Raw genomic sequence first — 27463 nt, forward strand, 5'->3', positions numbered from 1 at the left:
GAAAAAAGGGCATGTGATATAAATTCAGTCCGGCACATTGTTAAATAACTACAGAAGACAACAGTGTACATTTAAGGTGGTGTAACAGTATCTGCAGAGTCTGGAGCCACATCAAGGTGAATATATTTTCCATCTTCTTGGTCCTCTTCTGCCCATGAATGAAGAAGGCTGTAATTGCAGTGATCAGCATTGATCACTTGCAGAAGGTCAAGTCCTGAGATGGCTTTCCAGTCATCACGAGAAGGGATGCGGATATCAGTGATGTGTTTACTCCCTGGTGCAAAGCCAAAGAATTTCTTGATATTTTCCATGGCATAGATCTTGGAGTGCTGGTCTGTAGCTTGCTCAAAAAGGGTCTGCTCATTATTAATGTAGTTGGTCCAGTACCAGAGATGTAGATAACTTAGTGGTGAGCAACATCTGGCTATACATAAAATTAGGAAAACAGTAACAGCCACAAGTGCTATCAAAATCCATCCAGTCACCTAAAAGAAATGACAAAAATGGTTTCAAATATGTTGTTACAAAAGAAAAATGAAGAATAGTGTATTCATATGCAGGAAGGAGAAATAAAACAAATACATTCCACATACATAAGCTGTAACTGACTTTGCTGTGATATGCCAGCCAATTATCGATACCCAAAGTTGGATATAGTAAAGCACAAGACTTCACCACTTGCAGAGTGACTTTGCTTTAGGCATTGGGACAGTATTTTTTTGTAAACCAACTGTTCAACGCAAACTAGGAGAACAGTTGTTTTTCACTATAACCACTACAATGACCTATGCCATTTATAATGCTTAGAACACCACTTTATATTTTTTAGGCACATCGTGTCCATAATCACCTTAACATCTTACATACCATCTGTGAATATTTGCCTTTTTTCCCCCATGTTTATGCTACCCATCACAAACTCTTTGTCTGTCAGCCCAATCCTCCTTATCAACAGTTAAAGGGACACTATAGTCACCAGAAAAACTACAGCTTATTGCATTTGTTCTGATGAGTAGAATCTTTCCCTTCAGGCTTTTTGCAGTAAACACGGTCTTTTCAGAGAAAATGCAGCCTAGTTATAACTTCACTGGCCACTCGTCTGATGGCTGCTAGAGGTGCTTCCTTAAGCAGTCCTGCCTAATGTGCAGCACTACCATTCAGTGTCTCCACCCTCTGCATGCAGACACTGAACTTTTTAAAGGCATCTCTATTTAAAGATGCCGATTGGCCAGGGCTGTGTTTGACTTGTGTTGGCTCTGCCCCTCTCTGCCTACTTGACAGTCTCAGCCAAGCCTACGGGGAAGCTTGTGATTGGCTAACAGAATCACTTATGATTAAGTCAGCAGACAGTGGCAGAGGTAGCAGCTGCAGACTTAAATACAACTAATATTTTACTATATTTAGAGTGGCTAGAGGTGGCCAGACGGTGGTTTTCACACTATAAGGTCAGAAATATATGTTTGTTTTCCTGACCCCATAGTGCTTCTTTAAGCACTATGGGTTGTATAGTAATACCAACACAGTTCAGGATATGGCTGTGTTGGAATGAATGCAAGGTGAGTTTCTCATAAGTTTACATTTAATATATCATGTATTCAATGTATTTTGGGCCCATTTAGCCAAACTTCCACAGCCGACAAGTTCACTTGAAGACCAGCATAGCTGAACTCAAAAGTTTAGCAGTGGTTTTCCCTCTTACCAGAGTCCCCACTGAACCCAGATGTGCCATAAGACCACCGTGGCCATGGTCTTGGGAAGGCAGGTGGGCAGGGGCTTCAGCAAATAGTGCCCTGTTGCACAGTCCCAGGCCAAGGTTGGTAAGGAGTCAGGATCAGAGCTCTCCAGGGAGAATGGCAGATTTTTGTTTATGGTACTAACTGGCTGGTCAGATCCAGCAAATTCTGCTGCCCCTTAATACTGAGCTGAAGCGCCCCTCCCACTCCCAAGCTGACTGTCACAGACTATATTTCCTTCGTTTTGTCCTCACACAGAGCACAGTTAAGCAGAGCCAGGGGAGATCCACTTCCTAGCAGGTAAGTGACAGGAGTAAGAATGGCTAGAAGCTTAATATAGGGACTTGCCGTATGAAGAAAGACACAGGAGTTCAGGCTAATGCAAAGGGAAAGGCTGTTAAGAGGCAGGCATTGCAAGAAGGGGCAAAATTAAGCAGTTCGATATAACTCAGGAGTGTTGATAGATGGCTATTACAAATCACATTCAGCCGCCCCCCTCATCATACATCGCAACACACACACACACACCAAGTGCAAAAATATATCACAGAGTGGCTCTGCGATATATTCTTGCACTCTGCGGAGTTATATTGGTATTTAACCCTGCTCACACCAAATCTGCAGGAAGTGTCATTACACCCCAAAGGCATTAAAAGACCATTATAGTTAGGGTGTAATGACACGTCCCAATGTCATGAAAGGGACTCTCCAGATCCCTAAAGCACTTTAGCTTGCTGAAAAGCTGTATGTGTGAAAAGTCTGTCCTATTTTTTTCATTCTGCGGAAAATGCAGTATAAATTAACCTGGTTACATCCACTTGCCTGTCAGACAACAGGTAATATTACTTCCTGGTTTGGTTAGTTCATTGGAGGCAGCAATTGCCCGGAGCACCTGCCTTACAAAGACTTCTCATTGAGTTCCATTGGGAAGTCTGTGATTGGACATTCACATACATTCTAGGTTGGGTTCGAAGGGGCAGGTTTGCAAAGGCAGCAGACAAGAAGTTTTTTTTTTTTTGCAAGTGGTTTTTAGATATACTCCTAATGAAAAAATGCATGTTTTCATTTGGGGTATATCTACTAAACTGTTATTTACTTTGTATGTGGCCAGTGAAGTGTCCCTTAACGCAAAAGTAGTTCTAATGCCTATAGTATCCCTTTAAAATGTATTTAAGGTATGTACTACTACATCCCATCCCAAACCTATCCCTACATGGAGCGAGCTAGATGGCTGTCAATCACAATGATATCTGAAAATATAGCACTCTGTTCTGAGAAATTTTAGGTGACTTATTCATAACAATTTTTACAACTAAAATGTTTTTATTTATAATAAAACCAATGCATCTTGCATACACAGACTGATTTTGAAATACATTTATAATAGTGTAAGCCCTTAAGGACTGAGGTAATTGTACTGACCAAACAAAACCTAGTATTTGAACTATGTCTGTTCAGCCATAATTTACCTTTTTTATATTAAGTGCACCTCACAGATTATATATCATTTTTTTTCCATGAGAAATAGAGCTTGAGAAATTAAGAAATTGTATTTTCTAAGCTCTGCACAGCATTTTAACTGCGAATGTCATATTGTTAGCTTTTACTGCAATAAAATAAAATTTTTTTGTAAGTGCAATGATGCCCCCCGCCATGCACATTTTTTTATGGTGCTTTGGAAAGTTACAGGGTAAAATAAAGAGCGTGCCCATTTCAGTCCTTAATCATTGAAATTCGTTAGATTGGCTTGTTGGGCTTATGTTGCCTTTGAGACTGTATGGCAGCCCGGGAATGAGATTTACCCACACCATGGCAGATCATTTGCAAAAGTAGACAGCTCAGGTTATTCAAAATGGCATATGTCCATTTTTTTTTGTTTTGTAGCCACTTAACCACAAACCCTACAAGAACTAGTGTTCATATTTGTATTTTTCACAAGGGAAAAAAAATAAAAACCAGTGTGCAAGAGTACAGCATTGAGGCCTAAGGAGGATTTCACGGAATGGACGCAGCTGGGAGATGAACACTTTTCGATGGAGGTAGCTCCACCAGTGTCTTAAATGGACACTCCAGGCACCCAACCACTTCTGCCCATTGGAGTGGTCTGGGTACCAACTCCCACTACTCTTAACCCTGCAACTGTAAATATTGGAGTTTTCATAAACTGCAATATTTACCTTGCAGGGTTAACTCCTCCTCTAGTGGCTGACTACTAGACAGCCACTAGAGGGCACTTCCGTGTTTAAAATCCGCAATGCTGAAATCCCCATAGTTAAGCATTTTTCAATGCTTTCCTATGGGGAGGTCTAATGCGCACATGCGCATTAGGTCTCCCCCCGCCAGCGGCCGCGCATGCGCAATAAGTCTCCCCGCCAGATGACGTCGGCGGGGGAGGAGCGTGGGCAGCCCCTTAACCAGCGCTGAGGGACATCGGCGCTGGATACAGGTAAGTCACTGAAGGGGTTTTAAACCCTTCAGCAACTTGGGATGAGGGGTGGAGGGAGAGGGGACCTGCAGTGCCAGGAAAACGGTTTGTTTTCCTGGCACTGGAGAGTCCCTTTAACTCCTTAAGGACACATGACATTTGTGACATGTCATGATTCCCTTTTATTCCAGAAGTTTGGTCTTTAAGGGGTTAAAGTGTTAGGTGTAGGAAAAATACTGAGACAAAGTTAGTCGCTAATGTCCCAGAGTTAGAATATAATTAAAAGTGAAATTCTAACAAAGTCAGTATGAATATTTAAAAAAAAAATCCTATACTGGAGCATTGTATAATGCTTTTCTATGGGGTAAATCCTAGTGCAAGTGCAGCCATTGCCGCTCGGGACTTAGATAAGTGACAGATTGGGTTTTAACCCCCTCTACATCACAGAGACGGGAGGGGCTGAAGTGCCAGGAAAACAAGTTTGGTTGTCTGGCACTATAGTTTCCCTTTAACTGCTGGGAAAAAAAAAGTATTACCACTTTTAGGCTAAAATTAACAGCAATGAAAGCATAGAGAAATTGTATTTTTCTTTCCCCTCATATTTGACTATTGTAGCCGAAAAATGTCTCTGAATTTTCCCTATAGTGAATACAACTGATTGTGTAGGACCAGAGACTGCCCACTATTCAGTATTTTTTTCTGGAAGTGAGATTATAAATCTAAATTAAGACTGCAATCAGGGAAGGTCTAACAAGGGATGGAGAACTGGGCTGATAGACCTTGCAGGTGGCAGCCTCACTGCAACTAGAAAAATTCTCTAAGTCAGCTATGTTTTCATCTCAGCTACTCTGGCCTAAAATGTGAAAATCACTGTGCGGGCTTGTACGCTCCATGCCTGGACTGTCCCAATGGGATATGATGCCATCCAGGTTACCAGATTAACATTGTGGCTTTCCCAGAGGTTTCTGCAAGTTCCGTAGGGCAATAGTGCACAAGATATAACTCACAATTAATGGCAAAGGAGGTACGGTTCACAAAAGTCTGCCTCTCTTAGAATGCTGTATCTACCTAAACAGGCTGTGTGGATGTATGATATCACAACTGGCTATTCCAGATCTATCAAACCCACATATAACTTGCAAGGTAAACCAACCACATAGATATATCTGTGCTTTGTAGTTGCCCCCAGGTCAAGGAGTTACCAGCCCTCCATTGATTACAAAGGTATTTAGGTTTTAGACCTACCTGCGATTCACACTTTAGTTCCAGGAGAATCTCTTCTCTCATTTTGGTCAAGTTGGCAGGAACTAGCTGGGGACATGGGAATTGGGCAAGTGTGTTTCTCCGAACCTCAGCACTCACATTCTTAAAGAAGTCATAGCGCTGCACATTGACATACACACTGAGTGCACACACATAGTAGGACCCATGCAGCATAGTTACCGCTAGCCAGGTGACAGGAGCGACCAGTGCCCTCCCAATGATACTGAGGAGCACATAGCAGATGAGCTTATATCTGATCAAGGCGCTCTGTCTGCTGTAGTCCTTAATGGAGAAGCGGCTTGCAGAGTTAGTGAACAGCCTCCATGTTTGGCTGTTTAACACAACACCTACAATCAACAAGATTAAAGCAGGGACTCCTAGGAAAGCTAAGCCATAGGTAAGATTCCAAGTGTAGCGACATGGACAGCTAAAAGCAAAAAAAGAAAAAAGCTGTTGGCTTCCAACAGTTAAAAGTGCAATTAATCCATTGAAGATCAAGGACTCTTTGTGCTTCAGCAACTCAAAAGTCATTTTGTACTGTTTCTCCTATTTTAGTTCAGGTAACAATTGCTATTAGTGTTATTTGAAGCTTCTAACTTCTTGGGGTGTGTCCATTATTAAATTGGGCCTTGTTAAAGAATCATCATTCTTAAAGGGACACAAGTGTGGAGTGTGGAATTTATCCCAATCGTTATAGGAGCACTATTGGGTAAGGAACAAAAACATATTTCTGACCCTGTAGTGTTAAAACCACCATCTAGCCCCCCTAGGGGTCCAAAGGGGCTAGATATTGTGTTTTTAACACTATAGGGTCAGGAATACATGTTTGTGTTCCTAACATATAGTGTTCCTTTCATCTACACCTGCCTGCTCACAATAATCCACAAGCTAAAACAACACAATCACACATGCACACACACAAAAACCAAAACCACGTGATACACAACTAATTAGAGAGATACATTTACATATATATATATATATATATATATATATATATATATATATATATATATATATATATATATATATAAATCCAAAGCTCCTGTACTCCAACTTTAGCAAAATAAATACTTGGTGCTCTGGTCACATAAAGTATACATAGTATACAGTCCTGATGAAAGCTCTGTACAAGAGCTGAAATGTTGACCATTTGGAACAATAAGAATAAAGAAGAACTTATCTTTTTTTACCAAATCCTGGAGTGCCGGTATTTCTTTCAATATGTATGTATGCGCGTGTGTGTGTGTGTGTGTGTGTGTATATATATAGTTGTACCTTGCACTCTGGCTTTAAAGTTGTATGACCGGGTGCACTACCAGGGCTCCAGTATCCAAATATTTGAAGTAGTTGGCTGCACTCATGGATTTTCTTAAAATGTAACTTTTATTCAGATGTTTGAGACAAGATCAATGTTTCAGTCCCCCTTGTGGACTTTCATCCGGATCATGATGAAAGTCCACAAGGGGGACTGAAACTTTGATATTGTCTTAAACATCTGAATAAAAGTTAAGTTTTAAGAAAATCCATGAGTGCAGTCAACTACTTAAAATATTTATATATATATATATATATACATACACACACAATACAGTCATTCACTCAAATATACACACCTACAAAAAAAAAAAAGGCAACCATCACATATTCTCAAAACAGAATCAGCCATTTGGCCTGAAGTGCAAGTGAAAATGAATGACCTATTTTTTCCTCACAAAACTCATAGATTGTACAGTTTGTGTACATGCTCACATGAAGCAGGCAATGCATAATTGCAAACTGTACCGATTTTGCCGGGACGGTCCCGACAAGCTGGAGTCTGTCCTGGGTTTCAACCTCCCGGGACAGTCCCGGCAAATTGCTGGCCATGTGTTTTTATTATTTTCCCTCGGGCTGTAACAGCCTGTTACAGTCCGAGGGAGTCCAGGAGAGAGGTGCTGGGAGATGCTGGGGGCTGTAGAGAGGTGCTGCAGGCTGTGGAGAGATGCTGGGATTTCCCAGCAGCTTCCCCTGCACACAGGCTCCTGCTCTGCCTCGCGGATTCAGGCTCCACCCCCACAATGGAAGCTCCACCCAGGTCAGCAAGACCCACCACCAAGCTCCGCCATTAAGCAGGAGACCTTGCTGAAGTTTGAAGAGGACAGAAAATTGCTATCTGACCTCCCAGCAACAGCCTGCAGTGCAAGGTAGGCTTGATATACTCAGCTGTGTGTGTGTGTGCCTGCTAGTGAGAAAGCATGTGTGTTTCTCAGTGAGCTTGTTTGTAGTGAGCTTGTGTGTGTGTCAGTGAGCTTGTTTGTAGTGAGCTTGTGTGTGTGTGTCAGTGCACCCCTCTCTCACACACACAGAACCCCTCACACACAAAGCACCCCTGACACAAAGCCCCCCTCACACACACAGCACCCATCACAAACTGCCCTTGTCACAAACTGCACCCCCCCCACACACACACAGCACCTGTGTCACACAAAGCATTCTTTACACACTGCACCCCTTAAACACACACACAGCACTCTTTACACACTGCACCCCTCACACACACACACACTGCTCCTCTCACACACACAACACCCCTACACACACACAACACGTACACTGCACCCCTCTTTGGAGTCTGTATGTATTCAGCAGTCTCTGTGTGTGTATTCAGCAGCCGATTGAGAAAGCCTGCACAGTGGGCAAAACGCATCTCGGACGCCAAGAGGACTTATTATATATATTTTTATATAAATCTTTTAGTTGATATACCATGTGTGGAATTATTTGTTTTTATCTCCATGTTGGAGTATTTTTTATTTTCTGTAATAAAACGTTTTTTGCTAAATCCATTATCCTCTTTGACCATCTGTTCCATGCTGATTTAAAGGGCGTCCCTTGCCACTCCAGATATTGGCAAGTAAGTGCACAAACTTGGAGCCAGTTATTTATAGGCTCCAGAATCAGGTGAGCAACTTTCATTTTATCTTTCAAGTTGTAACCTAAAGAGTCTATTACCATCTGCACTACTTTTTGCCACCTGCTTATGTCTTCCATGTACACCTATTCCACTTGAACCAGTGAAGGGGGCAAATGAGAAGGTTACTGTTGCTACCTTAAAGGCACAGCAAGCGCATACGTTCAGAGCCATAACGTCTAAAAGGCTCTTGATTTGTGAGCATTAATTTCTCTAATTTTTAGAGTGTTAATTAGTTTTTTTAACAATATTGCACTATTACGTATTTCTCTGTTTATATTTTTTTTCCGGTTATATATGAGCAACGCCCCACATTATAAGGGTAAGCCTTCTGTCTAGCGCTGCACTATTCCACTGTGTGTAAGTTAAGGGGATTATCATCTAAACTTAGTTTTCACACAAAGTGGTGTCTATGTATATATCTGTTTTTCTGGGTTAATAGGAGGACCCTAAGAGTGCTACAGCTGCTGATAATTAAATTTATATCACACCCCAAGTATTAAGCGCCTCAATTCACACGTATAAGAAAAACTGTGTTTTTTCTTTTCTATGTTTTGTATTCAGCAGTCTGTCTGTGTGTACTCTGAAGTCTGTGTGTGGAGCAGTCTGTGTGTGTGTGTGTGTGTACTCAGCAGTCTGGGTGTGTATATTTAGCAGTCGGTGTGTGCGTGTATTCAGCAGTCTGTGTGTGAACGTGTTCAGCAGTCTGTGACTGTATTCAGCAGTCTGTGTATATGTATTGTATGTATTGCATATGTTGGAGGTACCAATAAATATAAGTTTAATTTTATCGATAATCGATAAAGTTGTTGTGTAGGAATGGCCCTAGTGCACTGTTTTGCCAAGGGGGCTCATAACGCTGTTAAGATGGCACTGCTTGTGTGTGTCAGTGAGCTTGTCTGTAGTGAGCTCGTATTTAGTGAGCTTGTGTGTATGTGTGTGTGTGCGTCAGTGAGCTTTTATGTACTGAGCTAGTGTGTAAGTGAACTTGTCTGTAGTGAGCTAGTGTGTCAGTGAGTTTGCCTGTAGTGAGCTTGTGTGTGTCAGTGAGCTTGTCTGTAGTGAGCTTGTGTGTGTCAGTGAGCTTGTATTTGGTGAGCTTGTGTGTGTCAGGGAACTTGTATTTAATGAGCATGTGTGTGTTAGTGAGTTTGCCTGTAGTAAGCTTGTGTGTGTCACTGACCTTGTCTGTAGTGAGCCTTGTGTGTCTATACAAGTGAGTTTGTCTGTAGTAAGCTTGTGTGTCTGTCAGTGAGCCAATTTTTGAGTATCAGTGAACTTGTCTGTCTTTGAGCCTGTGTATCAGTGAGCTCATGTGCTTACTATATACCTCTCAGGATCTGTTCTTTATTTCTTCCTATCTGCTCTAGTTTTCTTTAAAACATAAGACAAAGTAGGGACTATTTGTCTTGTGGAGGTTTCCTACACCTGACCATCTCTGACCAGGGGAGGAGCAAAGTGTGCTTCATTTCCGGTGGTCAGAGAAATTTCCCCACAATTCTAAGCTTTCCTCCCTGTTCCCGCGATGCTTCTTTCAGACACATTTACACATTTACTAATTTAAAAAACAAACAAAAAAAAACTAGTAACCCTCCCCCCCCCCCCCCCCCGCGGGTGGGTGGAGGCCATAAATAACAATAAGAAGGGGGGACCTACTGTTCTCCAAAGAACTTTCCCACGCTGTGTAAAATGACACAGAGCACTCTGATTGGCTTAAACCAACCAATCAGAGTGTTCTGAGCATAATTGCAGGGCGGGGCAAGGCTTTATAAGCCTTTCCCAGCCCTGCGGAGCTCATTCTGCACCGTGCCCTCACCGGGTGAAGATGGATTATTTTTTTAGCATCGGGATTTTTCTTTTTCGTCATTTTTTAATTTTTTTTTACAGGTAGTTAGTTATTTTATTCCCCCCTCGCTATTTTTAGGGTGAGGGGGGTAGGCAGGGGATTATTTTTTTTTATTTGGGTGGGGGGGGGGTTACTAGGGTCTTGGGGACAATAAGGGGGGGACATTTTCATTCAGGGCCCCCACCCACCACTCAGGGGTGGAGGCCGGGGGGGAGGACAATAGGTTCCCCCCTTATTATTATTCATGGCCCCTACCCGCCACTCAGTGGTAGGGGCCGGGGGGGAGGACAGTAGAAACCCTCCTTATTGTTATTTATGGGCCCCACACACCGCTCAGGGGTGGGGGAGGACAATAGGTCCCCCCCTTATTGTTATTTAGGGCCCCCACCCACCGCTCAGGGGTGAGGGCCAGGGGGGAGGACAATAGGTCCCCCCCACATTCTCATTTAGGGCCCCAACCTGCCACTCAGGGGTGGGGGCCGAGGGGGGAGAACAGTAGTTCCCCCCCTTATTGTTATTTAGGGCCCCCACCCACCGCTCAGGGGTGAGGGCCAGGGGGGAGGACAATAGGTCCCCCCCACATTCTCATTTAGGGCCCCAACCTGCCACTCAGGGGTGGGGGCCGAGGGGGGAGAACAGTAGTTCCCCCCCTTATTGTTATTTATGACCCCCGCCCACCGCTCAGGGGTGGGGGCTGAGGGGGCGGGCAATAGGTCCCCCCCGTTATTGGTATTTATGGCCCCCACCCACTGCTCAGAGCAGTAGTTCCACCCCCTTATTGTTACTGCTCAAGGCTGGGGGTTGGGGGGAGGATGACAATAGGTCCCCCCCCTTTTTGTTATTTAGGGCCCCCACCCACCGCGCAGGGGTTGGTGCCGGGGGGGAGGACAATAGGTCCCCCCCTTATTCTAATTTAGGGTTTTGTTTTGTTTTTTTAACAGTGAGCAGTCTGTTTAGTAGACATGCCCCTACTCACGGTATAGCGAGTAGGGGCATTCAGGAGATTTTAATCTCCCTTATGCCCATATGGGGGTCATATTGACCCCCATAGAGTGAGGGAGGACATGGGGGGCTTAGGAAGTGGCGGAGAGCACTGCTCCCTGCCGCTTCTATCTTTACATTTTACAAGGACGGAGCTGCGTGCCTTGTAGCTCCCTCCTTGTAATAAACGGAACGAACAAACAAACGAACACTGATATTCAGTGTTTGTTTGTTCGTCTGACATTTCTATTAATTCATTAATTCATTTTTCTGACGAATTAATGAATAGATGAAATTCCCCTTCGCATGCCCAAGTGTTTAACTGGGCATGTGCGGGAATCTCACAGTGCTATCTAGTGTGGGCAGATGACGTGTCCCACAGGGACTTCATCTACCCACACAAAGATGGCGGCTGTGACGGAACCATCCGTCTGTCTGGTGCTTTAGTGGATTCGACTATTTTGGGCCATCCGTCTAAAGGACTGATTTGTTATGTTATGAAGCATGTTTTTACCGTTCCAGCCTGTTTTCCAGCCGTTCACCTCATTTCGCACGAACTCCATGTCTAACATATGGGTGGCCGCCATTTTGGGACTTTTGCACGTGTTCGCGGCCATCTTGCGTGCGAACAGCGGTGTTTGCCTGTGAACGCGTGGAACTAAAAACGGATACCCAAACAGGCGAACACCGCTGAGACCTCCATACACCCAGAAATTCGTGTTGGAACTACCGAACGACGAGCCATTCGGTAGTTACTTGTAATCGGCTATGGGGAATCCAGCGAACTCGGAGATAGTTGTGGATGATGAGGATTTCGTATGATTTTAACCGGCGAACGGAGACCGACTGCAGGGCCAAAACTTGTGGAACTCTTTTCGGCTAGAAGATCCGTGCAGTCGGTCAAAACTTCAATCATCCATAACTCCCGAACCCCTTAACCGAATGGGCTGGGATTTGGACAGAGTGTTCCCCTAACCAAGACCTTTCAAGCGGTGCTGGACTTAAAGGTGTACCCCCTGGTTTTGGGGTACATCCATAACTGGGGTAAATTATTGTACAGTATAATTGTGTTATGTGGTTATCTGAGGGGAGGAGAGGTGGGGGTGTTACCCTGTGTATAATTGGTTATTTTCATCCTCCCCCTGGGAGTGCCCTGTGTGTGCCTTTTCCTAATAAAAAGCAGGCTGGATGTTCCAGTCCTCAGATCTTGTTTTGACCCTCAACACGGAGCTTCAGTCTCGTTATTGGGGGGATTCTTATTTACGCTTAAGGACTATTATTGGGAACTTATGCCGTTTGGTGGATATCGTTATTCGAGAGATTACTGCTTCCCCTGGTTATGGTTCGTGGATTATACAGTAGACGAACAAGGACTTGATACGGTGAAAGGGGAAGGTGGACTAAACGGTGATTTACTTATTAAGACAAAAGGTGTCTTAACAATTGGTGGCAAGCGACGGGATGAATCCCACAACACAGAAGGAAAGAAATGCAGTATGAACAGTTAAGACGTGCTACTCTTAAGGACATAATAGAACGCCGAGGTCGATCAGCAAGCAATTTAAAGAAACGGGAAATTATTGCTTTGCTAAGGGAAATGGATGCAACACAGGGAACGGAGAGCGCTAATGTGCCCAGCAGTTTGGATTTAACACCCGAGGAAATACAATTTAACCGGGCAGTGCAAATAAGGCTGGCACACTTTGGCCCCAACCCCTCAGCAGACATTGTGGAACGTGTGCAAGCCGCAGTAGCAGCACACCAAGCGCTCCAAGGAAGAGGAGCTGCAGCAGCAGAGGTACCCAATAACGATTCCGGAAGGAAAAAGGTACCATTTGCTGCATTTAAAAATTTTATTGAAAATGAAGGAGAGATCGATGGGTTCCTGGCCGATTTTGAGAGGCAGTGTGCCCTCCACCAGGTACCCACAGACCAATGGGTCACCATCCTCTCTGGGAAATTATCCGGCCGGGCTAGTGACGCATTTCGGGCCATCCCAGAGGAGGAGATCACCAGCTACCGGGCAGTGAAGGATACGCTCCTAGCCAGGTATGCGGTGACCCCAGAAGTTTACAGACGGCGCTTCAGGGAAACCAACAAGCAAAGTGGCGATTCTTATGTGGAATGGGCCTGCAGAGTTCACCGTACTGCAGCCCACTGGATGGCAGGATGCCAAGCAGTATCGGGGGAAGAGGTGCTGCAGGTATTCTTACTGGAACACTGCTTCGAGAAATTGCCTACCGGGGTCCGGGAGTGGGTCAGAGATAGAAAACCCTCTACCCTACCCGAGGCGGCCTGGTTGGCAGACGAATATACTGATGCTCGCAAACTGGACAATACCGTTGTTAAAGTTCCGACCAGAGTGGAATACCGACCAGCAGCCCCTCCGATTCCAACAACATACCAACCCCCAGTGCATCGCAGCCCAGTAGTACCACCGACCAATACTTATGTGCAGCCATCCAAATTTAATGCCAGGGATTATTCCCAACCCATCCGGTGCTTTCTGTGCAAACAGTTGGGACACAAGCGCCCGGAGTGTCCACTGAACCACGCTAACCAAGCTCAGTCCTGGAGGAGATCAGCCAACCCGAATCAGCGACCACCACCGCCTGCTGCTCACTGTGTAGAGCAGGAGGAATTCTGGGGCATCTTGCACGAAGCCGACCCGGTGCAAGCCGCCCATCAGGACAATCGCCAGCAACACCGGCAGACTGTGAAACTAAATGGCCGAGTGGTAAATGGACTTAGAGACACAGGAGCCACCATGACACTGCTCCAAAAGAACTTGGTCTCAGAACACCAGCACACCGGAGACACAGTGGCCGTGAGGGTAGCAGGGGGAGCCGTATTCCGGTTACCTGTTGCCCGTGTTCACCTGGACTGGGGAGTGGGCGCTAGACACGTGGATGTTGGGGTTATGAAAGACTTGCCCGCTGATGTGCTTCTTGGGAATGATTTGGCCCCTTTGGTTTCGGCCTATGCTCCAATGGGCCCCTTGGACGTTAACCCAGTGACTACTCGCTCTCAGACCCGTGCCTCTGGAACCAGCCCACCTGCCGAGGAGGCCCAGGTAAGACCCTTTTCCCCGACTGACACCTTAGCTCAGACCCCCTTACGTTGGGATTCCCCAGAGGAGTTTGGGAGGGAAACCCGGGCAGATCCTACCCTACAAAAGTACAGGGACAGAGCAGATGCTGGAGAGGAAGGGATAGACGGGGAGCGGTATAAGTGGGTGGGGGACAGGCTATACAGAATCCCGAAACCTTCCCAGAAGAAGATAGCCCCTCCGCAGAATCACCAGCTGGTGGTGCCCGCGAAATACCGTCAGGAGCTTCTGCGGATAGGGCACGATGTCCCTTTAGCAGGACATCTAGGGTCTCGTCGCACGGCCTATAGGATCTCCCAGAATTTCTTTTGGCCCAACTTCAACCAGGCTGTGCGGATATATTGCAGTACTTGTGACACATGTCAACGGGTAGGAAAGCGGGGGGACCACCCTAAGGCTAAACTATCAGCGATGCCTATTATAGGGGAGCCCTTTTCCCGCATAGCTGTTGACATTGTGGGTCCACTGGCCAGGGCTAGTCCATCAGGCAAGAAGTATATTCTTACTGTAGTGGACTATGCCACTCGCTATCCAGAGGCAGTAGCACTGTCTAACATAGAGGCAGAGACGATTGCTGATGCCCTGGTTAGGATTTTTACCAGGGTTGGGTTCCCTAAAGAGATCCTCTCCGACCAGGGAACCCAATTTACTGCGGTGCTCACCCAGCAGCTGTGGAAAGTATGTGGCATTAAACCCTTGCTTAGCTCGCCTTACCATCCACAGACTAACGGTCTCTGCGAGCGTTTTAACGGTACCCTCAAACAGATGCTGAGGACCTTTACGGACACTTGCAGGGACTGGGAGAGATTCTTGCCGCACCTCCTGTTTTCATACCGGGAGGTGCCCCAGGAATCTACTGGGTTCTCCCCTTTTGAGTTACTGTATGGGAGACGGGTCCGCGGACCCCTAGATCTCATTCGGGGACACTGGGAAGGGGAGACTGAGCAAGAAGGGACCCCCATAGTGCCATATGTTCTGGAACTTCGGGACCGCATGGAGAAACTGTCCCTGATGGTAAGGGAGAATCTCCGGGCGGCCCAGGGGAAACAGAAGAGATGGTACGATCAGGGTGCCCGACAGCGAGCCTTCCAGGTGGGGCAAAAAGTATTAGTGCTCAAACCTGTGAAGGCCAACAAGATGCAAGCCTCTTGGCAAGGCCCGTACAGAATAGTGGCGCAGATCTGCGATACTACCTATTTGATAGCCAGCTGTTCAGACGAAAGGGTCCAGAGATCCTTTCATGTGAACATGCTGAAAGAGTATCAAGAACGACCTGAGAACATTGCAGCCGTATGTGCCCCAGCTACAGATGACCCTGAGAATTTACCTCTCCCTGATCTATTAGAAAGGGACCCCCAGACTGACCTCACCTCCCTCGTACAGTTAGGAGACAGGTTAAACCCCACAGAAAGGATCCAAGCGAAACAGTTGTTATGGGAGAAGCAAGCAACTTTCTCCCAGGAGCCAGGTTACACCCACCTCGCTATACACAAGGTAGAGATCCCTGGACAGACCCCCTTACGACAGCCGCCTTACCGTATCCCTGAAGCAGTCCGAGATGGAATGCGGAAGGAGATACAGGAGATGACCCAGCTTGGGGTCATCGAACCCTCTGACAGCCCTTGGGCTTCGCCTGTAGTCCTAGTACCTAAGAAAGATGGGACCACCCGGTTCTGTGTGGACTACAGGCGACTCAACGAGCGGACGACCACTGACGCCTACCCAATGCCCCGGGTAGACGAATTATTGGATCGTATTGCCAGGGGACGTTATCTGACCACCATAGACCTATGTAAGGGCTACTGGCAGATTCCCCTGGCCGAGGATGCTATCCCCAAGTCGGCCTTCGTCACCCCATTTGGCCTGTACCAATTTAGGGTCATGCCTTTTGGGATGAAGAATGCCCCGGCTACTTTCCAACGGATGGTGGATAGACTCCTGGATGGCTTCCAAGAATTTGCCTGTGCATACTTGGACGACATAGCGATCTATAGTGGGTCCTGGGAGGAACACCTGGTACACATAGGGGTAGTACTGGATAAGATCCGGGCCGCTGGCCTGACATTGAAGCCAGAAAAGTGCCATGTAGGTATGGCAGAAGTACAGTACCTGGGTCACCGAGTGGGATGTGGGAACCAGAGACCAGAGCCCGCCAAAGTAGAAGCGGTGGCTAACTGGCCCACGCCCACTACTAAGACCCAGGTATTGGCCTTCTTAGGGACAGCAGGGTACTACCGACGTTTCGTTCCTGACTACAGCTCTATTGCTAAGCCCCTGACAGATCTGACGAAAAAGAATTTGCCTAAGCAGGTCCTGTGGTCCCCGGCTTGTGAAGCTGTGTTCCAGGCACTGAAACAAGCTCTCGTGAATGCCCCTATCTTGGCTGCCCCAGTCCCTAACAAACGCTTTCTCGTTCACACAGATGCTTCCATGTATGGACTGGGGGCTGTGTTAAGCCAAGTTGGGGAAGATGGAGGAGAGCATCCTGTCGCATACCTCAGCCGAAAATTACTACCCCGAGAAGTGAGTTATGCGGCAGTTGAGAAAGAATGTTTAGCCCTAGTCTGGGCATTGAAAAAGTTAAGTCCCTACTTGTATGGGCAAGAATTTTCCCTTGTAACAGATCATAACCCCCTCGTTTGGCTTAACCGGGTCTCAGGCGACAATGGGAGACTGCTGAGATGGAGCTTGGCATTGCAACCTTACAACTTTACTATTAGCTACAGACCCGGTAAGCTGAACGGAAATGCGGATGGCTTATCACGGCAAACCGACATATCCACCACCTCTTAGTCCGGACATCCCCAAGTTGACCCGCCACAGGGTCAAGCCGGGTCTGCCGGAGTGTTCCACAAAGATGGCGGCTGTGACGGAACCATCCGTCTGTCTGGTGCTTTAGTGGATTCGACTATTTTGGGCCATCCGTCTAAAGGACTGATTTGTTATGTTATGAAGCATGTTTTTACCGTTCCAGCCTGTTTTCCAGCCGTTCACCTCATTTCGCACGAACTCCATGTCCATATGGGTGGCCGCCATTTTGGGACTTTTGCATGTGTTCGCGGCCATCTTGCGTGCGAACAGCGGTGTTTGCCTGTGAACGCGTGGAACTAAAAACGGATACCCAAACAGGCGAACACCGCTGAGACCTCCATACACCCAGAAGTTCGTGTTGGAACTACCGAACGACGAGCCATTCGGTAGTTACTTGTAATCGGCTATGGGGAATCCAGCGAACTCGGAGATAGTTGTGGATGATGAGGATTTCGTATGATTTTAACCGGCGAACGGAGACCGACTGCAGGGCCAAAACTTGTGGAACTCTTTTCGGCTAGAAGATCCGTGCAGTCGGTCAAAACTTCAATCATCCATAACTCCCGAACCCCTTAACCGAATGGGCTGGGATTTGGACAGAGTGTTCCCCTAACCAAGACCTTTCAAGCGGTGCTGGACTTAAAGGTGTACCCCCTGGTTTTGGGGTACATCCATAACTGGGGTAAATTATTGTACAGTATAATTGTGTTATGTGGTTATCTGAGGGGAGGAGAGGTGGGGGTGTTACCCTGTGTATAATTGGTTATTTTCATCCTCCCCCTGGGAGTGCCCTGTGTGTGCCTTTTCCTAATAAAAAGCAGGCTGGATGTTCCAGTCCTCAGATCTTGTTTTGACCCTCAACACGGAGCTTCAGTCTCGTTATTGGGGGGATTCTTATTTACGCTTAAGGACTATTATTGGGAACTTATGCCGTTTGGTGGATATCGTTATTCGAGAGATTACTGCTTCCCCTGGTTATGGTTCGTGGATTATACAGTAGACGAACAAGGACTTGATACGGTGAAAGGGGAAGGTGGACTAAACGGTGATTTACTTATTAAGACAAAAGGTGTCTTAACAGCGGCGCCCTGAACATTGGTCAGGACACAAAAAAAAGTTAAAGAAATAGGTAATATGGGGGGCTTAGGGACATTTGGGGGTGACTAGGGGGTCAGTTAGATGTAGTGGAGTCGGGAGGGGGGTTAAAAAAAAAACGTGTTTCGGCCATGACAATGCTGCTTTAATACTCTACATCAGTGTTCCCCAACCCAGTCCTCAGGGACCACCAACAGTCCAGGATTTATGTATTTCCCTGTTTTATTCCAATGGAGATCCTTACAAAACCTGGACTGTTGATGGTCCACGAGGACTAGGTTGGGGAACACTGCTCTACATGACTTATAGGGCTGGTGCACTTTACAGCTGAAACACCCGCGTGAGCTGCCGCACACTTAAGCCTGCATTGCCCAGCCCTGTAACACGCCTCTGGGAGCTGTTGTTATCAGGTATTAGTAGTCTAGAGATTGAAACACAAGATATTATGCTCAGCTATCTGTATAATACTATAGTGCTGCTATACAGGCCTGTGTGTATAATATCCTATAATATTAGGGCTCCCTGTATAGTGCTGCTCTCTGTATAATACAGGTCTGTGTGTATAATATCCTGGGACAGTCAGTGCTCCCTGTATAGTGCTGCTCTAGGTATAACGCAAGTCTCTGTGTATAATATCCTGGGACAGTAACTGCTCCCTGTATAGTGCTGCTCTCTGTATAATACAGGCCTGTGTATAATACCCTGGGATAGTCAATGCTCCATGCATAGTGCTGTTCTCTGTATAATATAGGTCTGTGTATAATATCCTGTGACCGTCAGTGCTCCCTGTATAGTGCTGCACTCTGTATAATACAGGTCTGTGTGCAGGGCCGGACTGGGAAAAAAATTAGGCCCGGGCATTTTTCAATCAGAGCGGCCCCTAAGAAGGGGGCGGGGCCAGAGAGGGTGTGTTTTGTCATCACTAATGACAAGCACACCCCCTCTCAAAGTGAGCAAGTTGGTTCAATGCGCAGAGCCGCGCTGAAGAGCTCTGGCATTAGAAAAAGGCTTGCGCTGTGTTTGCTTTTAAATTGTCTCTGGTGTCTCCACAAGTGGGATACCAGAGGACAATTGGGCCAGGAAAGTGTATGGTGCATGTGTTTGGAGCCTGCTTGTGAAATTGCGTGTGTGTAGAGTGTGGTGTGGTATTGTGTAAATAGGTCAATTTCATTTGTGTTTGTGGTGTAATATGTGTGGCTAGGGGCTGTAGATAGTGTGTGTATAGGGGGCATAGTGTTATAGGGGATGTAGCGAGTGTGTGCATACAGGCTGTAGTGTGTGTGTGTGTGTATAGGTGACGTAGTGTGTGTAGGGGTTGTAGAGAGGGTGTGTAGGAGATCTAGTGTGTAAAGGACCCAGAGTGTGTATAGGAGATTGTGTGTGTGTGTGTGTGTGTGTGTGTATATATATATATATATATAGAGGATTAAGAGTGCATATAGGGTAAGGGATCTAGCGTGTATCTGGAGCGTAATGTGTGTGGTGGTGCAGTGTGAGGGGTGCTGTAGTGTGTGTTTGTGTGTGTGTGTGTGTGTATATATATATATATATATATATATATATATATATTTGGACGTATTGTATGTGTGAGGGGCGCAGTGTGTGTGTATTTAAGAGGGGTGCTGTGTGTGAGGGTGTTTTTATCTGCCGTCACATTCTAGGTTTCTAATTTTCTTTGTCTGTTAACTCACTGAGGGTTATTTTATATATGTGTATGTGTGTGAGCGAGGGTGCTGTCTGTCTGAGGGTGCTGTCTGTGAGTGAGGGTGCTGTGTGTGTCTGAAGGTGATGTGTGTGTCTGAAGGTGATGTGTGCTGAGTGTCTGAGGGTGCTGTGTGTCTGGGTGCGCTGTGTGTCTGGGTGCGCTGTGTGTCTGGGTGCGCTGTGTGTCTGGGTGCGCTGTGTGTCTGGGTGCGCTGTGTGTCTGGGTGCGCTGTGAGTGTCTGGGGGTGCTGTGTGTGTCTGGGGGGGCTGTGTGTGTCTGGGGGGGCTGTGTGTGTCTGAGGGGGCTGTGTGTGTCTGGGGGGGGCTGTGTGTGTCTGGGGGTGCTGTGTGTGTCTGGGGGTGCTGTATGTGTTTGGGTGCTGTGTGTGTCTGGGGGGGCTGTGTGTGTCTGGGGGTGCTGTATGTGTTTGGGTGCTGTGTGTGTCTGGGGGGTGCTGTGTGTGTCTGGGGGGTGCTGTGTGTGTCTGGGGGGTGCTGTGTGTGTCTGGGGGGGCTGTGTGTGTCGGGGGGGGCTGTGTGTGTATGGGGGGGGGCTGTGTGTGTATGGGGGGGGCTGTGTGTGTATGGGGGGGCTGTGTGTGTCTGGGTGCGCTGTGAGTGTCTGGGGGTGCTGTGTGTGTCTGGGGGGGCTGTGTGTGTCTGGGGGGGCTGTGTGTGTCTGAGGGGGCTGTGTGTGTCTGGGGGGGGCTGTGTGTGTCTGGGGGTGCTGTGTGTGTCTGGGGGTGCTGTATGTGTTTGGGTGCTGTGTGTGTCTGGGGGGGCTGTGTGTGTCTGGGGGTGCTGTATGTGTTTGGGTGCTGTGTGTGTCTGGGGGGTGCTGTGTGTGTCTGGGGGGTGCTGTGTGTGTCTGGGGGGGCTGTGTGTGTCTGGGGGGGGCTGTGTGTGTATGGGGGGGGGCTGTGTGTGTATGGGGGGGCTGTGTGTGTCTGGGGGTGATGTGTGTGTGTGAGGGGGCTGTTGGTGTGATTTTTTTTTTAATTTAAATATTTTAATTTAAATATATTATTAATAATTAATTATTATTTTTTTTAATTTAAATATTTTATTAATAATTAAAAAAAAAAAAAGTTATATCCCCCCCTCCCTTCTTACCTTTAGCATGGGAGGGGGGGAGCCGTTCTGCCTGGGGGGGATTCTTTCTGCATCTTCCTTCCCTGGTGGTCCAGTGGTGAGAGTGAACTCTAACCTGCCGGCTAGAGTTCACTCTCGCGAGATCTGAGCGTTGCCGCGGTAACCGCGGCAACACTCAGATCTCGCGAGAGGACCCGGCGGAGCTGCTGGATAGAACTCCGCCGGTCCTCTCTGCTGCCTCCCTCACACCCCACAGCCGGCGGCCGCCTGTCAGTGTCTCTGGGCCGGTGAGGGAGATCTTTGATCTCCCCACCGGCCCATGGAGGCTCAGAGCAGGGCCGGCGCTCGGGTAGCGCGCTGGCCCTGCTGGGGCTGGCAGGGGAGATCCTGTGATCTCCCCTGCCGGCCTCGGCCCCACGGCCATCGCGGCCCACCGGGCATTTGCCCGGTGTGCCCGATGGCCAGTCCGGGCCTGTCTGTGTGTGTATAATATGAGGGGACAGTCAGTGATCCCTGTATAATGCTGTTATCTGTATAATACAGGTCTGTGTGTGCTTAATATCCCGGGACAGTCAGTGCTTCCTGTATAGTGCTGCTCTCTGTATAATACAGGCATAGGCGTGCGCACGGGGTGTGCCGGGTGTGCCTGGGCACACCCTAATCACACCCCCGTGCTGCACTGCCTCTGGGCAGACTGACATGTCGGGTCCTCGGTCTATGACCGAGGACCCGACACAGGAGGGGGCCGGCGGCGTGCACACAATGCCGCCGGGTGAGAGGCCCCTCCTGTCCGTCTGCCCTGATCTTCAGTCTGCAGCTCCGCCGGGAGTGAGCTGCAGACTGAAGTATCTCGCGATCTCCAGCCTGTCAGAGCGTTGCCACGGCAACGCTCTGCCTGGAGATCGCGAGACTCACCATGTGGTCTGCAGCTCACTCCCGGCGGAGCTGCAGACTGAAGAGACCACCAGGACCACTGGACCACCAGGGCAGGTATTTAAACCCCCCTCTGCCCCCTGTCACTCACTGCCCCCCCACCCTGCCTCTGCACCCATACCCCCCCTAACCCTCTAACCCCCTAACCCCTGTCACTCACTGCCCCCCACCCCCCTAACCCCTGTCCCTACCCCTCTAACCCCTGTCACTACCCCTCTAACCCCTGCCACTACCCCTCTAACCCCTGTCCCTAACCCCTGTCACTACCCCCCAACCCCTGTCCCTAACCCCTGTCACTACCCCCCAACCCCTGTCCCTAACCCCTGTCAATACCCCCCAACCCCTGTCACTACCCCTCTAACCCCTTTCACTACCCCTAACCCCTTTCACTACCCCTCTAACCCCTGTCACTACCCCTCTAACTCCCTAACCCCTGTCACTACCCCCCTAACCCCTGTCACTACCCCTCTAACCCCCTAACCCCTGTCACTACCCCTCTACCCCCCTAACCCCCGTCACTACCCCCCTAACCCCGTCACTACCCCCCCAACCCCTGTCACTACCCCTCTACCCCCCTAACCACTGTCACTACCCCCCTAACCCCTGTCACTACCCCCCAACCCCTGTCACTACCCCTCTACCCCCCTAACCCCTGTCACTACCCCCCTAACTCCTGTCACTACCCCCCTAACTCCTGTCACTACCCCCTAACTCCTGTCACTACCCCCTAACCCCTGTCACTTTCCCTCTACTCCCCTAACCCATGTCACTGCCTCTCCACCCCCCAATCCCTGTCACTGCCCCTCTACCCCCCTAACTCCTGTCTCTACCCCCCAACCCTTGTCACTACCCCTCTACCCCAACCCTGTTCACTGCCCCTCTACCCCCTAACCCCTGTCACTACCCCAACCCCTGTCACTACCCCTCTACCCCCCAACCCCTGTCACACCACTCTAACCCCTAACCCCTGTCACTGCCCCTTTACCCCCCTAACCCATGTCACTGCCTCTCCAACCCCCTTAACCCCTGTTACTGCCCATCCACTCCCCCACCCCGTCACTGCCCCTCTACCCCAACCCCTGTCATTACCCCTCTATCCCCAACCCGTCATTACCCCTCTATCCCCCTAACCCGTCACTACCCCTCTACCACCCCTAACCCCTGTTACTACCCCCTAACCCCTGTCACTAACCGTCTACCCCCGCTACCTCCTGTCACTGCCCCTCCACCCCTCCACCCCCCCACCTCCTGTCCCTCTACCCCCCCAACCCCTGTTGCTGCCCCTCCACCCTCCTAACCCCTGTCGCCCACACAGTGCACCCCTCACAATCATACACACTGTACCCAACACACACACTTAATCCCTCACAATTACACAAACTGTACCCCTCGCAATCACACACACTGCACCCCTTACACGCTGCACCGCTCACAATCACACACACTGCACAGCTCAGCTCACAATCACACATACACTGCACCTACGTATACTTGTATTTGTGTGTGTGTATGTGTATATATATATATATATATATATATATATGTGTGTGTGTGTATATAAAAATACATATATACGCGGCGTGTGTGTTTGTGCTTTAGGGTGCACACCCTAATGCAACAGGCTGCGCACGCCTATGAATACAGGTCTATGTGTATAATATCCTGGGACAGTCAGTGCTCGCTGTATAGTGCTGCTCTCTGCATAGTACAGGTCTGTGTGTATAATATCCCAGAATAGTCAGTGCTCCCTGTCTAGTGCTGCTCTCTGTATAGTACATATCTGTGTTTAATATCCTGGGACAGTCAGTGCTCCCTGTATAGTGTTGCTCTCTGTATAGTACAGGTCTGTGTATAATATCCCAGGACAGTCAGTGCTCCCTGTATAGTGCTGCTCTCTGTATAATACAGGTCTGTGTGTATAATATCCTGGGACAGTCAGTGCTCCCTGTATAGTGCTTCTCTCTGTATAATACAGGTCTGTGTGCATAATATCCTGGGACAGTCAATGCTCCCTGTATAGTGCTGTTCTCTGTATAACACAAATATGGGTGTATAATATCCCGGGACAGTCAGTTATCCCTGTATAGTGCTGCTCTCTGTGCATAATATCCCGGGACAGTCAGTGCTCCTTGTATAGTGCTGCTCTCTGTATAATACAGAAATGTGTGTATAATATCCCGGGACAGTCAGCGCTCCCTGTATAGTGCTGCTCTCTGTATAGTACAGGTATATGTGTATAATATGCTGGGACAGTCAGTGCTCCCTGTATAGTGCTGTTCTCTGTATAATACAGATATGGGTGTATATTATCCCGGGACAGTCAGTGCTCCCTGTATAGTGCTGTTCTCTGTATAATACAGATATTGGTGTATAATATCCCGGGACAGTCAGTGCTCCATGTATAGTGCTGTTCTCTGTATAACACAGATATGGGTGTATAATATCCCGGAACAGTCAGTGCTCCCTGTATAGTGCTGCTCTCTGTGCATAATATCCCGGGCAGTCAGTGCTCTCTGTATAATACAGATATGTGTGTATAATATCCCGGAACAGTCAGGGCTCCCTGTATAGTGCATAGTGCTGCTCTCTGTATAACACAGGTCTGTGTGTATAATATCCTGGGATAGTCAGTGATCTCTGTATAGTGCTGCTCTCTGTATAACACAGGTTTGTGTGTATAATATCCTGGGACAGTCAGTGCTCCCTGTATAGTGCTGCACTCTTTATAATACTGGTGTGTGTATGATATCCTGGGGCAGTCAATGCTCGCTGTATAATACAGATATGTGTGTATAATATCCCGGAACAGTCAGGGCTCCCTGTATAGTGCATAGTGCTGCTCTCTGTATAACACAGGTCTGTGTGTATAATATCCTGGGATAGTCAGTGATCTCTGTATAGTGCTGCTCTCTGCATAGTAAATTTCTGTGTGTATAATATCCCAGAATAGTCAGTGCTCCCTGTATAGTGCTATTCTGGAGCCTCAATCTGCGACTTTCAACATGTTGAATTGAGGGCATGAAAAGGGACTAATGGAATATGTGCATATGTTTTCCTTTTTCCTCCCATTTCTCTCATTAATTATTTTTGTGAACTAATGTATGTTCTATGATATAGACACAGCTCTCTGACTGAAGCACTGACAGTGTCACCGCTGATACCCAACTCCCCTAAAAGTGATAAAATGTACCTGCCTGATATAGATGCTGTGCTGCACATGTATGTATCGCATATCATGGATGCATGGTACTGTTGGTGGAAACTTGGTGTTATAAATGTCTACTCAATAAAGAGAGAATTGCAGGGAATTGTGATGGGAATTTTAAACTTTAGGTCGAAGTAGTGCACATGAACGGGATAATTTTTCCAACTCTGCTACTTTGGCCTTAAGTTTAAAATTACCATCTCAATTCCCTGTAATTCTCTCTTTATTGAGTAGACCCTGTAATCTGCACTATGAGTAGGCGGAGATTAATAATGTGGGTTGATCATAGTGCTTTGTGACAGTGGGTGTGGTCATTTTTCAAGGTAATAATTGATAGCTGTGCTGCAAAGTGTCCCTGGAATTGTTTTTTTCAAATGTTGGCAACTATGGCAATGTATAAATTATAGAAGTGGAGACTGCTGGATTAGGGATAGAATACATCATATATTGTCACAATGACAATTAGTACATGTTTACAGAGCATGCAGAGATCTGTGCATGTCTAGGAGATGCAGACTCTATTTCCCACGACTCCACTGCCATGTGTGGCAACTGATGTATTGTAAATGTCACAAGCCCTATCTTATATTGCCATAAGGTCACTTGCCCTCCAGATACATCATACATACTCATCTTATTCTGGCACCTCTTTAGTGTTAATCTATGGCAAATCTATAGGCTAGGCTGTCAATGCCTAGCTTATGTGACCCATGTGACTGGCTGGCTAAAGGCACTGTCTGTTCCAGTTAGTTTATAGTTAGAGGCTAGGTCCTACACTAAGGAAATACACTCAGTATACTGAGAGAAGATACGATCAGGTGTATAGGTAAGTATTCTTCATATTATCTAATGTATACTCTTTTGTGCAGGTCAACAGTCAGTCATTTTTAGAAAGAACTATTAGGCACAATAGGTAGGAACAAGTAGGTAGGTACAAGATAAGTACAGTGGTACAAGATAAGAACAGTATATGCAATTACATAGGTAGGCAGGGACTACATGATGAATTTACAAAATTTCATACATCAAATCAAAAGCATGTTCAAGCAAGAAATATTGGAGTAACATGCACATGGGAGTTTATTCATTAAATTACAACTTATCACTTGGTGTAGTAGTCTAGTTTGAACTTCAAACTAAACAACTACAATTCATCAATTGGTAAATAAATCTCCTTGTGCATCTTGTTTACATCGGTGGTTGTTTTGGTGCATGCTGACACTAGCAATCTTAATAGTTTGCTCTTCATTTCACATTGCATTTTCTAATGCAATGTGTTTACACTGCAACAAAGTAGCAGTATATAACACATCCTGCAGTTTGCGTGACAGAACAGTATCCTCTAAGAGCAGGGTGTTGCCAAATGTGTGAGTGACAGTGTGGGTACTGAGGTTGTTTTTAAATGTCAGCAAAAGGCCACCCCTGCCTGTCAACACAATTTATGATTAATCTCAGTTTGACTACAGTGGTATTGCGGTTTCAGTCCTACCTGAGATTGGTATTTCAGCTCCAGGAGAATCTCCTCTCTGATTCTGGACAAGTTGGCTGGTACTAGCTGTTGACATGGTAACCGGGCAAGTGTGTTTCTCCGAACCTCAACACTCATGTTCCTAAAGAAGTCATACTGCTCCACACTCACATACTCACTGAGTGCACACACATAGTAGGACCCGTTCAGCAGAGTCACTGCCAGCCAGGTGACAGGGGCGACCAGTGCCCTCCCAATGATGCTGAGGAGCACATAGCAGATGAGCTTATACCTCATCAAGGTGCTCTGCCTGCTGTAGTCCTGGATGTAGAAGCGGCTTGCAGAGTTAGTGAACAGCCTCCATGTGTTGTCATTGAACACAAAGCCCACAATCAACAGGATTAAAGCAGGCACTCCCAGGAAAGCTAAACCATAGTTCAGGTTGTGAGTGTGGTGGCACGGACAGCTGAAAGCAAAAAAAGAAAATAGTTGTTGGCCTCCAACAGTTAATAGTGCCACTGCTCCATTGAATATAATGGACTCCTTGCTTTTCAGGAAGGTGATGAGCGACGATATGGACATGTTGAGTCCTGTGTACTGCTGCTTCACTAGTTTTTGTTACAAGGAAGAAGTTCTCCAGTGTTATGTGATCTATCCGGCTTATCTGGGTGTGCTCATTTTCAAACCAAGCCCTCTACACAACGCCTCATTCTTAAAAAAAAATCCCAAGCCCAATGCCTGTGGGAACACACTGTATGGAAAGCACATGACATTCTTTGCATCTTGGTATTAAAGGGATATACGCCAACACCTCTAAATTACTCTAAATTACTAAAAATGTTCTC

At 47.2% G+C, this 27463-nt stretch overlaps 1 protein-coding gene across 2 annotated transcripts; it reads right to left on the minus strand.

The window, feature by feature from the left end:
- Nucleotides 1-27244, minus strand: CALHM4 (calcium homeostasis modulator family member 4). 2 transcript variants are annotated; one of them, XM_063441277.1, is made up of 2 exons: nt 26640-27244; nt 1-485 (listed from the first exon to the last, which is right to left on the minus strand). In XM_063441277.1, exons 1-2 carry the CDS (start codon nt 27198-27200, stop codon nt 72-74), a joined length of 975 nt encoding a protein of 324 aa, XP_063297347.1. In that variant the 5' UTR covers nt 27201-27244; the 3' UTR covers nt 1-71. The 2 variants fall into 2 exon arrangements, with proteins under 2 accessions (XP_063297347.1, XP_063297348.1); XM_063441278.1 differs by lacking the exon at nt 26640-27244 and adding an exon at nt 5404-5962.
- Between the last annotated feature and the right edge of the window lie 219 nt (nt 27245-27463).

Source organism: Pelobates fuscus, chromosome 2 (genome assembly GCF_036172605.1).
Source record: "Pelobates fuscus isolate aPelFus1 chromosome 2, aPelFus1.pri, whole genome shotgun sequence".
Classification (NCBI taxonomy): domain Eukaryota; kingdom Metazoa; phylum Chordata; class Amphibia; order Anura; family Pelobatidae; genus Pelobates; species Pelobates fuscus.

Bases quoted from the DNA above. Each gene is read 5' to 3' on its own strand.
- CALHM4 (XM_063441277.1), bottom strand. From the start codon at position 27,200: ATGTCCATATCGTCGCTCATCACCTTCCTGAAAAGCAAGGAGTCCATT. The intron at 486-26,639 runs GTAGGACTGAAA...CATTTCTTTTAG, and splicing joins AGCTGAAATACCAATCTCAG to GTGACTGGATGGATTTTGAT.